This window comes from Adelges cooleyi, unplaced genomic scaffold, assembly GCF_023614345.1.
Source record: "Adelges cooleyi isolate 19-005CV unplaced genomic scaffold, UGA_ACOO_1.1 ACOO_flye_CR_arks_rails_tigmint_CR_PRNA_2, whole genome shotgun sequence".
In the NCBI taxonomy this organism is placed as follows: domain Eukaryota; kingdom Metazoa; phylum Arthropoda; class Insecta; order Hemiptera; family Adelgidae; genus Adelges; species Adelges cooleyi.
The window spans coordinates 1,758,150-1,776,593 of record NW_026095860.1 but is presented as its reverse complement, the minus strand read 5'-3'; the positions used below and the strand labels follow the sequence as shown (position 1 = coordinate 1,776,593).

Below are 18,444 nucleotides of genomic sequence, written 5' to 3'. Positions count from 1 at the left end.
GGGTTTACTACATTTTTTATCACTTGTATCCACAAGAATAATGTCTTATTTGATTATTATAATAAATCTATATTCCCTAGAAGGGTTTCTAGGGGAAAGGGCTTGCGATATTTGTTTGTTTTGTCAATGTTAGGTCCCACGTGTACTATTACTACATGCTATTTGTTATAAACACTGTTGACTGCTCGCTTTCCTACACATGGCAGTGTTGCTTAACCGTCGGAAATAAGTAAATTAGTTTTTCTTAGTCGGAGGAAACAAAGCGGACAGTGTTGTTTTACAACATTGGTGGCATACGAGTGAATAATCGAAAAACGACTGGTATCTGGTACATAATAATAATATTATGGTGCATAGTAATATTATCGTTTCAATGCAAACGATACGATCATAACGCCTGGTAATTATAATTGAGTAGTTTTACCGGGTGAAAAAAAAAAATATTACCATCAACGACTAATAATAATTTATCATTTATACCGCAGTGATCGATTTAAACGAGCGTTAACAATTAACTACACGACTACCGGACACCGAATATAATATATAAGTCTCGTTAGTAGTCGCAGTAGGCAAGAGCCGTTAATGATTCATTTATAATATGTATAAACCAAATGACCACACACACACACACACACACGTCTTGTTGCATAAACTCTTATAAAACCAACAAACTAAAAAAAAATCGTAGATTGTGAACAAATTATTTAATCGTTTAAGAACCAGCATGAAAAATAATATTATACAAACGCGTTATGTACCGCTATTAGAAGCAGGCAGGCGAAAATAGTACATAAGTGAGCGTTATAGACAAGTATTGACAGTAAATATCATATTTTCAAGACAAACTATAAAAAATTGTTTATGAATAACCATAACAAAAAAAAAACCAGCACAGTTGTAGTGCTCGGCTCGGCTCGAGCTGTATGTGTTACAATTAAAAAAATTGTTTAAAAAACTTAAGCGGTTCATAATTCATGGTCTATTTTTGCAGACATCACATTATTATAGCTTGTCTCCATTCAGGACGGACGCATCATTATAATAATATTCAAGTGGCCGACTCGGTGAAAGTCGGTGATTATTGTGAACTTACATTATACACAATCGAATTTGTACATACACTTAGAAAATAATATCTATTCTACTTGTTCGATAAATTATAAATTACACCACCAAACCGAATAGTCGGTTCTGTACAGTTTCGTTCTGAGCTTCTAGAAGAAGCGTTCTTGGAATTGAATGTGTACAGTTATACCAATGCACACACAATGTGAAACTTAACACATGCCAATACACGAGAAATGATTTTATTAACTCAATATTGTAAACACACGGGCACGTTTTGTAGTTAAACGATTTTAAGCGACACTTAATAAAATATGTAAACCGCTTATTGTTGTTACCACACTTTGCACGTGGCCGTTTAACCGTGTTACCGTTTCAAACCATTGGTAGTCAAATCGATACCACAGTATTCGAGGTGAAAACATAATTTAATGACACAATAATATTGTACTTGTAGTCAACAACAGCTACTCATAGAGCATTTGTGGATGTCGTACACAACTGAATCGACATTAAACCGTACCTGTGTAATAATAATATTGACCAATGCAAATGCCTTTAAACCGCCAACAACAGTAAAACTAAAACCGGTATACCAATAGTTAAAAACGATTGACTCATCAAAGTGTATTTATTACATTTTTTGGTGTGAATAAATTATATCGAAAAAAAAAAAAAAAAAGGTACGTTCGACCATATCACTACAGTATTTACAATTATTATTATTTATTTTTGCCAACGCCAAATAGTTTTTTATCCATCTACTCTAATACCTACCTTGCTAATTAAACGGCTTGGTCTTTTTGCCAAAACGCTGTCCCCTTTTTTGCGTGACACTTGTCAACGTCGACCCTTAAGGCTTAAGGGCACTAAATGATTTTCACTGGACCGTATACAGCCGACCCGCCACTTTCTACAGCTTTTAGGCTGTTATTCCATTTACAAATGGGATTATATATATATATATATATATTGTTTTTTTATAACATTAGACCAATGAATTACCCAAGTACGTTACGCGCACTTAATTGAAATGTCCGTTTTATAGTTTTTTTTTTTTTTACCCGTCGAGTGCCAACTTTTACTTTTATTATACATATTTATAAGTATATATATATTACTATAATTTAATAACTAAAATAATTATCGCCGTTCGCCAACGCGTTACGCGCACACCTTAATCGCGGTAATAAGGCGGTGTAAAATGCATATTAGACGCAATAAGGTGATAAAAATTTGAAGACACAAAAAAAAATTGCCGATGTTCGCGATGAGTTCCATTAGGTATTATAGTTTTGCAATCCTATTTAGGCTATGCGACTGGAACGGTTGCAATTTATACACAACAAATACCTGTTTTATTTATGACAAACAAAAAAATCATCTAAAATTACACAAAATTCTCCTCCGAATTGATAACTGGTCGTTTGGTGGTATAACCGGTTTTAAATAAAATATACACTATTCGGGTTACAGGTCTTGTGTAGGTATTGTTTCGATGAGTAAATTCAAGCGGATAAAAAAAGGTATTGCACCCAACAGAGGGGCCTAAACTGTGAGTATAATATATAATATATTATTTTATAATTAAAATATTTCCATTTTTAAATCCGTAGAAACTAATTGCACATAATATTCAAAACGATAATTATTAGACTCGTGTTCAACAAATCGAGCAATTGTTATTCCTTAATTTATTTAAGTGAAAATTACAATTAGTATAAAATGCGTTCCTCGCATGGCGCCTTGTACAGTTACATTCGGACGGTTCTGACTACTAAACCAATTACATAATTAACAGCAAGCACAAAAACCAGAGACCGAAAAAATAGCGAAAAATAAACAGTCGAAAATTATATTATTTAAAAAAATTTAGCTATACAGAATGATTTTGATTTAGCCTTTTATTTAATTGGGTTTTAAAATTTAGAATAATTTGCAGAAAAATCTGACTGGTCGATGATCGGTTTTCAAAATAACAGGATATCCTTTAAAAAATGTATATTGAACAGTTATTTTTAGTAACTATTTTTGTTTCCTTAGATAATTTCCATATATTTTATTTATCATCTGTGCACTGAAGTATTTAAATTTAAACTTTAAAAGTAATTATTAACTATACTAGGCCACTCAAATCGTTCAGCGGGTTATTGTTAATTTAAAAAAGTCAAGAAAATATTAAGTTCATAGGGTCATAACACTTAAGGACCGGGTGCTTATATCGGTGCTAACCAATAGTCGCTAAAGTATGTGAAATGATCTCTCATCTCTAATCTCTTATCACCCTTTCACTTATCAGATAAATCAGCTGATATTTTCGTTATGATAAGAAATTAAAAAAACTTGTCGATTTTCCGTGTGCGTACCAAAGCAAAGACATAAAAATATCAAAAGAATAATAATTTTAAAAAACAGTCTTAATATTTCTAAACATATCGATTGGGTCACATCGGTTACAGCTGTACAGCGCCTTAAACACGAGCATTGGATATAGGTATTTTCCTTTTGCTTTCAATATAGTATTTTGTTTCAAGGGCAAATATTGTTATTATGTCGGAAAAATTAAGCCGTTATTAAGTCTACAAAAATGTAAACGATTGGTTGAAAACGTCTTGACGACAATACACGCGGTTCGAGGATTGGCCTCGTTTGGGATTTCTGTTTACAAAACATTATCATCATTATTATTTGCACAAGCTCCTTAGCTTAGTACGATAAAATATCGGCGATGGCGTGTGTTCGAAGATGAACTGCACAAGACATAAGACATTATTATTATTATTATCGTGCCGTCGGGTTTTGGCGTGCCTTTGACGGGCGAGAGTGTTTAATAATAATAATGGTAAACATATTATCTCTGCGACTTGTTATTCGACTACTCTTGCAGTCGGTTTTCTTTATTAATGCGTTATAATATATCAAAGGAAACCAGAGGCTTAAACATATTGTGTGAGGTCGAGACAACGATCGTTAAACATACTATAGAGTCCTACCCATGGAGTCCCCCAACTGTTGCATCACGGGTCAACGTTGAATACCCGCTATTTAGTACACCCGACCATTATAATAATATCTAATATATTATTATTATAATAATTTATACACGCCGTCGTTTATCATTAATGTTATATTACCATTTTTTTTTTTTGCTGTTGTTTGTTTCGGAAAACGTTTTAAGTAATCGCGGTCAGAAACGCCTGTAAACCTAGGCCGGAGATGTTCTCTGCAAACGGTCAACATATTGCACAAAACGATTAATCCCAGCCGGCATATTATTATACTTGATCGCAGTCCATTAAAAGGCCAAGGTTTCCAGAGATCTGATATACCGGGTGATTGTTTTAACGCTCTTTCAATTTTTATTCTTCTTTGGAAACATTTTTGTTTAATATGTTATACAGTACAATGAGTACTTGAGTATCAATTTTTGACATGGGTATTATGTCTTATGGCTGGAGGTCATTCTGAAAATTTGTCCGTCACGTTTTGTGTCACAGTGCTGACGTCATTATGGAGGTGAATTAATAGAGATAGTGGATTAGAGATAAGATATTAGAAATGCTAGACTGCAGGACATATCCATGTATTGATGAGTCTGCATGAATAGTGTGGGTGATCTTATTTTTTTTCTCCTACTTCTACTTTTTCTTCGATTCCATTATTTAAATAACACCTCGAAGCCTCATACAAATCGACCGAAAGTTTAATTGGCATTGGTCGAAATTGATTAAAACCATCTTTTTCTCAAACGTTGCTTGTATAAAGCTCCTTATTAAACCGACCGCTTCCAATCCTCTTTAGGATACAAAGCAACATTTGATTACTATTGCATTGATAAAAAATGTATAATTTTTAGCTCCTATCCTAGTTACCAAATTTTCCTTGTGCATCCTATCTAAAATAAAAAAGGTACCCCGTCTTTCGACGGCCATCGTTTCTAAAAAAAATTACCTGGTTTAAATGGTAGTCAGGCTTATAATTTACACAGTCGTGAAAGAATCCATTAGGTATTATGTGGGGTAACGACTGCCAGTTGTCTTATTTCCTTCAAATGCTATTTATACTTCTAAACCAGACGGTCTCTAATGGTGGTCCAACTCCGTTATACTTACCCTTTTATTATTATGTTGGTTTATAAAGGAGCCACACGATTAGAGAATGGTTCCTATTTACAGAATCTTTTGTCATGCATTTAGCTGTATAGAATTAGCTTATTCAGTTCTTCTAGACCTATGTGATTTAGAGGTAGTAATAAAATTTACATTGGAGAAAACGCTTCTGTGGATACTAGACTCCACTTTGGCAATTTCTTACTGTGCTGGTTTGGACTGGGCTGAACTTTGCTAACTGTTTGGCTCGGTTAAACTGTACCGGTAAATACTGTCTATGGTTTTTGATGTTCGCAGTTAAACTAATGAACGGAGTGTCATCACCCTGTATGGCGTTGTGTCGGCGGATCGTTCGCATAGCTCACCGGTCCTGCATAAGCACTGCAGCGGGCCATTAAACGGATATGTACACAGTTAGTCGGTACAAAACGGCGGATAATCGCCAAACGCTCTGTGGCCATAACGATAATATCATTATCTACATTTTTACATTTTTTTTTTTTTTTTTTTGCCATCATCATCGTCCACGTATTATATTGTATAATAAAGCATGCGAAACCTTATTGCATCATTGCCGCAATTACCCACCATAATCCGACACACGACCGGCGTTATAGCCCGGATTCACACGCAGAGCAAGATCATAATAGGTAGTATTATAATATGCATATTATTATTATAATTCAGTGTAGTCCGTGCACACAGCGTGGTTGGCAAACAGCTGTAATATGGTCTGTTTTAAAAAAATATTAGACTATTTTCAGTACATTTTCTTCATGCCGTTTGTAGGTGCCATTAGTTGGTTCAAATTTGAGTTTATCTTTATAAATACAACCAATTTACAATACAACCCCGTCCTTAATGTGTAAATCCTTATACTGTGAACTTGAGATTTTAAAATGGTAACATGTATATTATTATTGATTGTTAACGATTACTTGTGAAGTTGTCAAAACTTAAATTCAAATACTATAGTGTATAGATAATAAATAAATACGGGAATGATCTAAGTTGATATTTTAACATCCCGTATCCAACAACAGACTGTCCCATTCAACGCAAGACACTCTCAATATCTCTTGAAATAATTGCATTTTTATAGTTTTTATTTTTGGTAAAATGTTTAGTTTATGTTATTTTACACAGTTAAGACTAAACAATTGTATATTTTTTTAGTATTTTCCCAGAACCCCGTCGAATTTTTAAAACTTAAACGATAACGCACATATTTAATTGAATTTTTAAATTAAAAATAATTTGCCGAAAATGTTGACTTGCTGCTATGGAGAATCGGTTTTGAAAAATCACTTTTAAAGTTATTAGAATTTAAAATTTGTCGCCAAGGAAGATAAAATAATGATATTACACCTTTTACGCACAATTACTTAAACAATTGTGTGTTAAAAAGTAAATGAGTGTTACCGCTTGCGTTAAACGGATCACCCTGTATAATACAGATGTACCGGTGTCTGTGTACGCGCACTTTATGTATATATATACATTTTTTTTTCCTTTTTTATAAACAGTAATTTGTTTTATACTTTTATTTCGGTGAAAAAAAAAATACCACCTCGAGCTATACGGTTGTGGCCGTTATAGACGTGCCGGGAGATCTAAGGAGAAACTGCGGTTGACAAACACACGTAATATTAGTGTCCAACAGCTAACACACACACACACAGTAAGGTACACAATAATGCACTGTGTAATGTACACTAGCAGCTTTTATGACGATCGTGCGCCGGCATTGTTACAATGAATAACGATAATATTGTTATAATATCCGAGCCGACGGCTAAAATCGTCTCGCCCAGAAGAACGTCACGTGCTTCTGTAATACCGAAAAGATATAATATAACGCCCGACTTACTCGATTGATAAACTCGATGAAATAAGAAAGATTTGCTGAACATTTCTATTGGCCGACAACCAGTTTGGGATAATTAGGTACATATATCGCCATTATTTTAAGGGAAAAAAAACCAAGTTATTTTCTCCGTTCTAATCATGGATATGTTATCTCTTATCACTTATATCTTATCACTCATTTTTTTATCAATTGTCTCTTATCTCTTATCACATATCTATTGATCACTTATCCCTTATCTCTAACTGAACGTGAATTTCTTGTATCCAGCCCAATAACGTATCCATGTTAAAACTAGTGTATTGCCTTTAATGGATCACCCTGTATCAGGATCGGTATGGTCATAGACCAATAAATGGATGTTCAGGAATATATTGTAATAACATTAAAAGTGATAAATTTTACAGGCCTCAGTTTTTAACTTTGTTGAACTTTAATAATTGAAAGGAAATAAAATTGACGTTGATAACTTTAAGAGCTTATTGCGAATAGGAAAAAACACAAAACGCTACATGCTAGTGATGAGAAGATAATTAATATTTGTCTAAGCTTTAATATAAGACAATATACAGGTTGATCGGATTTCATAACCATGCGGTATAATGAATTGAATTTGAAAAAAGCCTGTGCCTTACATCTTTTAAACGCTTAATTTTCTTTTAAACTATAACAGATAAAACGTTGATTCCAAGCTCATCAGAAAGAACTTGTCGAAAAGATACAAAATATGAATTAAATAAACTATTTAATATTTTTACTATTTATAAAATTCTAAGCTTTTAATTAAATATTTTCTTTAGTCACACAGAACTCTGATACCGATGAACGGATTTTGCTGATGAACTGCAGTTTCAGACTTGAGAACTACATTTGCAAATTATTCAAACAATATTATGTTTAAATAGTTTCCCATTGAATTACCTAGATGATTGTTTAGATAACGTTTTAGTCGGTATATAAGACATGATATACACGCTATTAAACAATACATTAATATTGTAATTTTAAAACTAAAATAACAACAACATTAGTTTCGACGCTGAACGATATTATATATTTTATAAAATAACAAATTTAAGCTCGACAATATTTTAACGTAGTACTATATTCTTGTCGCGGGTTATTATTTTTAAGAGTGTACACTAGATTTCCAACAAGTGAACAAAGTAAACTTGTTAATTTGGCAAAATGCGTTGCCCTCACAAATATTACAAGGGAAACACGAGTAAAATAATATAGTAGCGTTGGCTAAATAAATATTTACCAGACTCCGGTGTTAACATCAACGGGCTACAGCTGTATATTAAGTGCGCGAGCCGGTCGAAAATCAACAAAGAAAACTAACGTGTAAAATATCAAATACACCTCAAGTAGTGCCTATGCCGTTTGTACGTTGGAAAGCGATAACGATAACGTTGTAGTCTGACGATGGACATAAAAAAAAGTTCTCTTGGCCGCTGTTAAAAACCGCGATTGATGTTTGCCCAATCATTTACTCAACTCGTGTAACGTTTACTTTTGCAGTCACTGTGCTCTGTCGCAGCCGTCACAGGCGATCTGTGTTTATTTAAATGTTTGATATTATATAACTGTGATTGAACACAAACGATTTCCTTCGAGCACTAATATTGTTCGGTTGGATAACAATAAAAAAAATGATATCGTTATCGAACCCCGGTACCCTTCTCGGGAATCCCGACGGATTGCCAAAGACTATGTCCGTCCGGCCAGCTTGTCGTCGACAGATGTGTTGTCGAATTCGGCACCGAGTCTGTTGGACAAAAAATCGTGGTGTTTCTCAGCCAAACGTTCCATGTAATCCGCATGGTCGGTCAGACGGAAATCGTCCACGGAGCCCTGTAACAATGTGCGACCACGCTTTAGACATGAAATTATTTCGCTGCAATACGCTATCGAAGGGTCTCCGCGTACCCCCTCCCCCATAACTGTGCTGTGGGTTTTCCCTCTATTTGTCTGCAGTTCAAAAAGTTTCATACCTGGATAACGGTTTCGCGAAAACCGTCCCGGCCGAAAGCCTCCAACCACCGACGTTTCTGCGCCGCGGCCAAACAGATGAAAAAATACGCCCTATACTCGGCCGGGTACATGGCGACCAGGCAGAGCCATCTACACACTTCGGGCCATGGCAAACGGCCCAAGAAACAGTCGACCGTCCATCCGGAACACAAGAGCCACCACGAAACGCCCGACATCTGTAAACACGCCCGACATTGTATACTATTAGTGTACTTCTGGAAAACAAATACTTAATTTTAGGCATCTTTGTCCAGTCAAAGTATAAGTTGTCAATTTTCTAGCTGAATACAATTGCTATTCCTATTTGAAAATCGTTTAACCAATGCGGCTACCGCCGTGCTTCTTCGGACGGTCTTTATTTTGGTGGATACACTTCTAAGTTAGCTCAAAATGTATAACTGATTCATTTTCATGCTGGCCAATATTTGTCTCGTCCCAGTACTGTATTTTCTTTGTCGATTCATTCGACCCAATCGAGAGGATGACAAAAGAGGGCAACAAGTTAATACGATTTGATTGAAAAACATAATATATTATTAATTATCAATATAGTTGTGTATTTTATATTTATTTTATTTTTTGTTCTCTTCATACCTCACCCGTCATCACGTCTATCTATTAATTATATAACCGTTTCTAATAATTTCATTCACATAATATATGTACTGTACTTGATGCTCATAGGCGTTAATATATTTGTTTTATTGGTGATTTGGGCGCGGAACAGCGTGTGTTTTATAACGATTGCAATGTAATACAATCAAAGGCGAGTCGAAAGTGAAAAAAAAAAATAATATTATTATTATTATTATCGCTCAAGAGTCGTCCTAGGATTACGGCATTGTTGACGGCATGTGACCTCCTCTGTCTGGTCTTGGAGTACTTTCTTCTATCATAATATGCTTTCGTGCTCCCACGCCGAAATTCGATACGAAAAACAAAAACCCATTAACTAAATTAACTAGTTGGACGTGACAAGCCACGCGAGTCCCCTGCACGTCTCAGTCTTAATCACTGTCGTACACCGTGAACCGTCCAAACGATAAATTATCAAAGGCACAAAAACCAGATAAGCGCAATGCCACGACCTTTAAGCTTTCGTCGACCTCTTACCGACGAACATCTCGCCCTCTAGAAATCACAATGAAAAACAACAGCTGTCTCCCCAATTTTATCTGTTCAAACTACTAATACATAATATTGACAATACAAAGCTGTGTAAATCGGTAACTGTAAAAGTCTTGTTGGTTTATGCTATTCTTGGAAATAAATAAACGTCTAAATTAATACCGGAAAACGGTAGTAAAATTTGTTATGCAATAATTATTGTATTACATAATCACAAAACAAAAACATTACACAACAATACAGTCTACTGTATTTGTCTTATTTTTTTATAATTGGTATTAATTTTTTCTTAATTGTTCATTATCGCCTAGAATTCTCGGTAGGTATGTTTTCTAGTACTGTAGTAACTGTTTTTAATTATTGTGGGCTTTATACAAGAGTTTTATAATAGCAAATTAGGAGTCTTGGTCCGATAGTTCAAAGCAAGTGTTTATTTGTGGGGTTTTTTTTTTTAACTTAGATATGCTATTGGACTGGATACAAGAAATTTCATGTCACCATTTTCGCGTTACTCTTTCACTACCAGTTAGAGATAAGAGATAAGAGACAAAATATAAGTGATAAGAGATAATATATTCACGATTCAATGGATTTGTCAAATCGGCTTAAGTATAATATAAACCGATAATGCATAATACGAACGCGTTAACGTTATTGAAATTTGAATAACACGTTAGATTTGAATAGTAATATTATTACACGGTTAAATTAGTGGCTGTTGCAAAACGCGTATCCGTCTTGTACAATAATTTATCGCCACCACAGCTGTTATTATGCTATAATTATCAAAAATAATATAACGTTATAATCGTTTTGGCCGACATTACGACGAAATTAACATTACCGCCGTCGAAGCAGACCGCATTGGCAATCTGTTTCTAATAGTAATTAGTATCGCCCCCGTCGTACCCTACATGTGGCGCCCCTGTCAATTATGTAGATAAATAGATTCAAATTTAAATTTCATATGATAACGTGATAGTATGATAACGGATAAGTCATATGTTTCGCATCACAACGATGGTGCAGTAGGAACAATTTTGAAAATATTATTTACCAGAGAAATTATTTCTCTCTTAATTTCGTTATTCTGGTCATACTGCAGCTCACTTTTTTGCTTACTTCGTGAAATGTTATTTATGTCACCTCTGGGTTAGGGGTCAGGTGCCCTGTCCAAGTTCTTAGGAACGTTATAACCCCTCTCGTTTTAGCTAAATTGCGCCTCCTAACCTAACCTAACCAAACCAAATCTAACCAAACCTAACCAAACCTAACCTAACCAAACCTAACCAAACCTAACCAAACCTAACCAAACCTAACCAAACCTAACCTAACCTAACCTAAGTCAAGTCCGTTTTTGGATGTGGCGCACTTGTTAAGAACACAGCTCTTGCACTGTCTCGCACCTACCTTGAACGCGTTGTACACTTCCGGTTGTTCTTTTTGCAAAAGCCCTTCGAGCAAATGCCCGGAAATCGACTTCTCGTCTTCGTCCTCTGCCGGCGGCCAAAATCCTTTGCTCGATTCGACGGTTTTCGCTAAAACTGCACACGCTTCGAGGCACCTGAAACGATCCACAAGCTATTCATAATATATTAACATCTTCAACAACGTCTTGTGTCTTATGTAGGTACAGTTCATATTTATGTATCCGAAACACTACCCGAACGGCTCTGTATTAGATCAAAAATTTAAAAAAAAATTCAACCCAACGCAGTAGTTATGTTTTTCCATCTTAAACAAAAAAAAAATAGTCCAGTTACTACTTGTATGAGATATTATAGTGCTAACAAAATACAAAAAAAAACCTGGCAAAAACTTAAAAAAAAAAAAATATATCATTAACCCTTTCCGCCAAAAGGGATGAAAAAACAATTCCTTTATTTCTCTATTTTAAAACTTAACAGAAAACTGGATTGAATTATTTCAACTGTATTTATCTGAATTTGGGCCCAATACTGTTTAAAAATAAAGTAAAACTGTTTGCTAAAAAATACATAATGTCATGACGAAGCAAGGAAATAATAAAACCATGAGAGAAATTTAACAACATTCTTTTATATATACTATATAGAAATGATAACTATTTTGTTTATACTTTATTTAAATTATCGATGTAAAAAACATCCCACGATTAAAATGTTTTATTTAAAATTAAAAGTTGTAGATTGTTTTTATATAAACAAAAGTAAAAGACTCTTTTCAGTAAAAGAAAATATGTTATAATAATAATGCCTTAAAGAACATTTTTCTATAAACTTACTTTTAGTAAAAAAACTTTTGTCCAAAAAAAAAAATTGTATAAAAGCTTTTATGTAAAAATGATTGAATAACCGTTAAAAAAAAGTTCCAGCATTGTTTCATGTCTTGATATATTTTACAATAAACTTATTAGCATCGAGCAAACCCCAAAAGGTATTGGTTTATGATTGTAACGATGGACTATGACAGTGTGCTTGGTTTGTATTGTATTTTGGTTTATTAAAAATTGCATCACATATATTTTTATCGGGTACACACATCCTAACACTTACGTCATGCAATAATAATTATAAATGAACATAAAATGATCTAACAAGTTGAGTAGGCACTATTTGAATACCAAATGTGGTAAGCTAGTATTGATATGATACTTACTCAAAACGTCAGACACTAAATTGTTGTTCTGGCAGTCAACTTGTCAAAACTTGAACGAAAATTATTTACAAAAAAAGGCCAGAAAAAATATAATATATTTTATTTATAAAATAAATTGGTTAGACAATTTATCGGCTAATTTAAATTATTTATTTTTATTTTCTGCGACTGAGTGAAGTGAAAAGTACGGTCTCGCCCAATTTTATTGGTTTCCCGTTTGCCACAAATTTATCTACCGACACTTTACAGTTATTGTGGTAATTTATTTTTGTTTATACAGTTCAGATAGCAACCGGGATTCCATTATTGTATCATTTCATTACACTGACCGACAATATATATATATATATATATAAACAAATAATATTTTCTGGCGCCAACAAACTATTTTTTTTTTTCAAGAAAACCTCTTTTAAATTGACCTTAAATTCAAATCTCCACAATGTCATAGCAAACGAACGAATTGATGACAATGAAAAAACTTTAACCCTAACGATTTTTTGACTACACAATGGAATTAAATACATGTTATGTACTCATATGGAAAAAAATTTAAGTCCATACTTCTTTTGAGTACAAGCGGTAAAGGTGAACGTTTTCTGAGTATTGAAAAATATAGTAAAATATATACGGCTAAAAGTAGAGGAGAAAAATTATTTCTCAAAATATTCATATTTTCCGGGAAAATTAGTGTCCGACGTCAGATGGATCACCCTGTATACTTATAAACACCTAACCTAACCTAAGCGGATCACCCTGTATGAACAACGGTACAATGGGACTGACTCTTTTTCGGATCCTCGAGCCGCCAAGAACAGAGCGTAAACGGCGGCGTAACCCAACGACGACCCGGCTGGGCCTGGACACCGACGCCTAGCCGCGCGACCGTAGACCCGTCGGAATCGCCTTTCCACGGCCTCCTCGTCGCGCTCTTCCGGCAGCAACCGCAAACCGACGGTCGACCTGAACGCAAAAAATAAAAAATAAATGCACAGCCGTCACTACTACAACGAGTTGTCGTAACGCGGCGCAACCCGCGACGACGACGTTTTTTTGTTTTTTTGTAACCTCAGCGCCGAACGTATTCCGTCGACCTCGGGTCCGGTCTGTCGCGGCAATAATAGCTCTTCGTCGTCGTCGTCGTCGTCGTCGTGGCCGTCCGTGAACGATTCCCCAAAACGAAGCCTGCCGTAAGCCATTATCGATTCGACGGTTTCGCGTTCCTGCGGTAAAAAAAAAACCACCACGGCTTATTATGTCGTTATGATAATAATAATAATAATAATAATAATCGATAATTGGTCGTTAACGACGTTATCGCCACAACCACTCACGGTAATCCGTTCGGTTCGCGTTATCGTATCGCGCGCGACCCGCGACAAATCGCCGCCGACCTCCCGGCCGTGTCGGCCGACCTCCGACGCCGGCGGCGCGGCCGTCTCGGTCCGTGTCCGATCCGGTGCGCGGCCCACGGGCCAGTCGACGGGCCTCCGCCGCAGTCGACGAATCAACTCTGTCGATTCGTCGACAACGGCCGCGCCGTCTTCGGTGCGACTCTCCGAACACAGTTTCGACAGGGTGTCCTGTTAGGGGGAAAAAAACCAATAAAATATGTTGAGCTTTAGTCAGCAAAATAATATTATGTAAAGGCATGGTCGAGAAGGGTGACCATTTTAGACTGTGTCCACATGATTGAAGTATACAAATACGCAATTCTATTTCTAAACGTAAATTATCTCTTATCAGGACCTGTTATCAATTGTCACTCTTCACCACAGATTTATATAGATGTAGTAAACTAGATTGCTCACTAGAATTCAACGTCGGCCATTTATGTGGGATTTGTGTGTGTGTGTGTGTGTATAAAGTAATATTTTAATAATCTGTGCTGTGCCACATAACTTATAATTATTGTTATAAAGATTTTATAAGGTTCTAATTCCCACAAAGATGGCGGAAAATGGTAACTTTTATTATCTCTATTGGCGGCATGACGTACACTTGGCAATCTAGTTCATTATATTTATATATCTGTGCTTTACACTGATCTCTTATCATATTTATTTTGTTAAAAGCTGTCTGTTATCCCTAATCCTTTATCGTCTGTCTCTCATCACTAGGTATTGGAAAAGTCGTCAGTGAGAGCTGTCAAAAGAAATACTTTTAAATGTCATTTTTTAGGGTTATTAAATATATTATATAAAAAAAAATGTAGAGGTCTTTTCTTAGAGTTCGGACAACATTGTTTGTCCCGTTATTATTTTAAAAATGAAATGCAACTTAATTAACCTATGGCGGATTTAGGCGTTGTTAAAATATAAATCAAGAAGAGAGTGTTATTCTTTATTTTTGAAACATTACTTGCACACACTTAGAGTGATGGGGAAAATGTCTGAAAACATAATCACGTTGTCAAAAAAATCGTATACGTTTTGAAATTTCCATTACAACCTAGTTCGAAACGCAAACAACGAACGTTAATTAAACGCTTTACAGTGAATAATATTGTTATTATTATTATGTGATTATGACAGGTGAACCCGACCGAGCAGGTCACCATGTGTGTGTGTGTGTGTGTGATCTATCTACCGCTCGGTTCAAATAATAATAATATGATTGCACAACCGGAGAGGAAAAAGAAGAATAACATAATATATTAAACGTTTAATATTGACTTTCTCTGCTTGCCGTTTAGGTTTGGTTAGGTTGGCCCGAGGCCGAGACGATCGTTATGAAAAATGACGATTCCTTCGGAGATACTTAATGAGTATCATAATCGATAACCATAATAATAATAATAATATGCAATTGTTTTGCCATAAACGATTAACGTGCCCAACGACGGCGACAAGAAACATTACAAGGGTTCGATCAAGAGGGTTCATTGCGCCCGTAACAAGCCTCGGCCGTTTGTCATTTGTCTCAAGTTGTAATGGAGCTTTTAATTTCCAGAAGAAAGTTGATTCTACGCTCATTAGACTAAGAGCTTGCCAAGAAGATACAAAATATGTATTAAAACAATAAATAATCAACCGTTAAACGTACTTGATAGCGTAACTGCGATTCCGCAAAAGCCTCCGACACAAACGAGTGTGTGGCAGCTTGTATTAAACGCAGCCACAGCGCTACCAGAACTTCTCTCGACGCAGTGTACTTATCGAAGTCCTCGTAAGTCAACAAGTAAATTTCCGACAGTCTCGTGACGGCCCCTTGACTTCCACCGTCGGCCAATATGAACTGTAAACCTGCAAACGGCAAACCGGTATCGTTACAAGGCGACTCGTTAAAGACAAGACGTGTGTCTTATCCTTAACGATTCATTTCTTTTCAAAGAAATCGCTGCCAATCAGATGTCATAAACTTAATTTTTTACAAATGTATACTTTTTCCCCTCAATTTAATCTTTAAAAATTTGGCTTTAAAGGGATCGATAACGGTAAACTTCGTTCCCAATTGATAATTTAAACAGCTGTTTAATACATTTGCTTACCTTCGGTGGTGGCACAAATCGATTGAGCCACGCGAACAATTGAATCGATCGTTTTGCCGTCGTCGTCCGGTTCGAACAAGTTTTCCGTCGCCTCGGTCCATCGAGCCTCCACAAATCCGTCGACGGAATCCAGTAGACCCGTTCGCATCGCCCACCGCCTGCCCCGGTCGGTGCTGCAGATCACGCTCAGCGCCAACGTTTGTTCCGGGTCCGTCCAGTCGACACCGTCTGTCGGGACGTCCGCGCGCAGGCCATAAACGGACGAAGCCAACGGCGTGCACAGTATATTACGCATTAGCTGACGCGCCGCTTGCTTGTCGGCGACGGCTTCCAGAAACTTGCTCTTCCTCGTCGCCAGCCACCAAACGCCTTCGCTGCGGCCGCTTATCGCCGTCGCTATTGTCGTCAGCGCCTCCGCGGTTCTTTCTACCCGCCAGTGTTTTTTCTTGAACAGTCCGTCCAGCTGGTCGATGCCGTCATCGCCGCGGTCTAACAACGCGCTGAGCGCTTCCGGCCAGCGCGCCGCCACTTCCGCTAGTATGCCGGCCGCGTGCTCGGACCCGTTCTCGGCGACGGCCCGCACGATTTCCGGGTGAAACGCCGCCAGCACGGCGACCAGTCGGCGCAGGCCGACGGCCAACGTGGACGTCCCGTGGTCGCGGACGGCCGACAAAAAGCCGAGACAACAGTTGGCCACGGCGGCCGGTCGCACTCGGGCCGTCTTGGACGCCTTGACCGGAAACAGAGCTCTGGCCGGCTTGTACGCGTACATCTTGGCCAACAAGTACACGGCGTGCACGCAACCCGCGTACTTGGTGGCGTCCACGCCCCTCCCGTCGGCTGTGGTTTTGGGTATTATCGGTTCGGCCATCCAACCGAAAAAGCCGGACACCAGCGTTTTCAAGAACCGCCGGTCGCTGCGCAAACACTCGAAAAACGCCGTCCTGGTAAGGCTACTTCTGGACAAGTGATCGAACCACCGGGCTGTCGGGTCGGCCCGGCACAGAATGCCGTACACGCCGCCGTTGTCGTGCCCGTGGTCGTAGGTCACGGCGGCCACGAACTCCACCACGGCCGGTTTGACGCTCTTGCAACTGGCGCCCCGGCGGCACACCACGGCCAGACACCGGAGCATCAGACACACCGCAGTAATGGTGTTGTCGGCGTCCGGCGCGGGTCGGCGGCGACACCTGAGATGCGCGGCCTCGCACAGCGAAGCGAAACTCTCGACCGCCGTCTCGCAGTCCGGAGCGGCGTCCACCAGTTTGGCGTACACGTGGGCCGCGGGCTCGAAGAGCGCGTCCACCGAGACGCATTGCTCCAGCCCTTTGGTGAGTCTCTGGAAGTAAGGGCCCGCGTACGTGTCGTACGTGAACGGCAACCGGCAGAGCGCGCTCAGGTTACGCGCGGTCTGCCTGGGGCCCGACTCGAAGTCCAGCAAATCGGGCCACCGTCCGTCGGCCGACTGGCCGATCAGCTGGACCTTGGCGTCCCGCACCAAAGCGTCCAGACGTCCGTCGATGTCGTCGGCGTTCAACTCGAGCAGACGCTCGGCGATCTCGCGGGCGTCGCTGTCCTCCAAGTCGGCGGCCGTCACCGACGACTTGACCACCGAATCTATTACCGTGTGCATCTCGTTCAACACGCCGCTGTCCAACAGAAACTCGTGTAACCCGTCGTCCATATTGTTCTACGCGTTGCGCGTCCACAACGTAGCACAACGCAGTTTAATAAACGTAAACGGCGCGGCGTTCACCACTCTAGACAGACTATAATATTATTATAGTTATTACACGTTTGTGATGCGTGTTTTTGTTTACACCGTCGGCCGTTACTAGGACTCGCAATCGATAGTCGGTGCCCAAACATTGCGTAACGGGAACCAATACGAGCACAGCGCGGTTACTAGTTTTAATGGTCTCCAAAAAACACATTGAGCTCACACGGTATTACCTCAAAAATACAATTTTAACACTGTAAAATTAATATATTTCAACAAATAAAACGGGTTGGCCTAAATATTATTATAATATTTAATTACGCCTAATTTAAATTTAAAAAAAAAACATGTGTTAAATCCACCAAAGAAAAAAAACTATTCTGAGCTT

General features: G+C 37.9%; 1 protein-coding gene across 1 annotated transcript; it reads right to left on the bottom strand.

Annotated features, from left to right (window-relative positions):
- Nucleotides 1-8,129: 8,129 nt before the first annotated feature.
- LOC126833806 (uncharacterized) lies at nt 8,130-18,077 on the bottom strand. The gene is made up of 8 exons (XM_050565350.1): nt 16,337-18,077; nt 15,892-16,091; nt 14,319-14,429; nt 13,915-14,069; nt 13,633-13,809; nt 11,620-11,773; nt 9,042-9,257; nt 8,130-8,901 (listed from the first exon to the last, which is right to left on the bottom strand). Exons 1-8 carry the CDS (start codon nt 18,018-18,020, stop codon nt 8,758-8,760), a joined length of 2,841 nt encoding a protein of 946 aa, XP_050421307.1. The 5' UTR covers nt 18,021-18,077; the 3' UTR covers nt 8,130-8,757.
- Nucleotides 18,078-18,444: the final 367 nt, after the last annotated feature.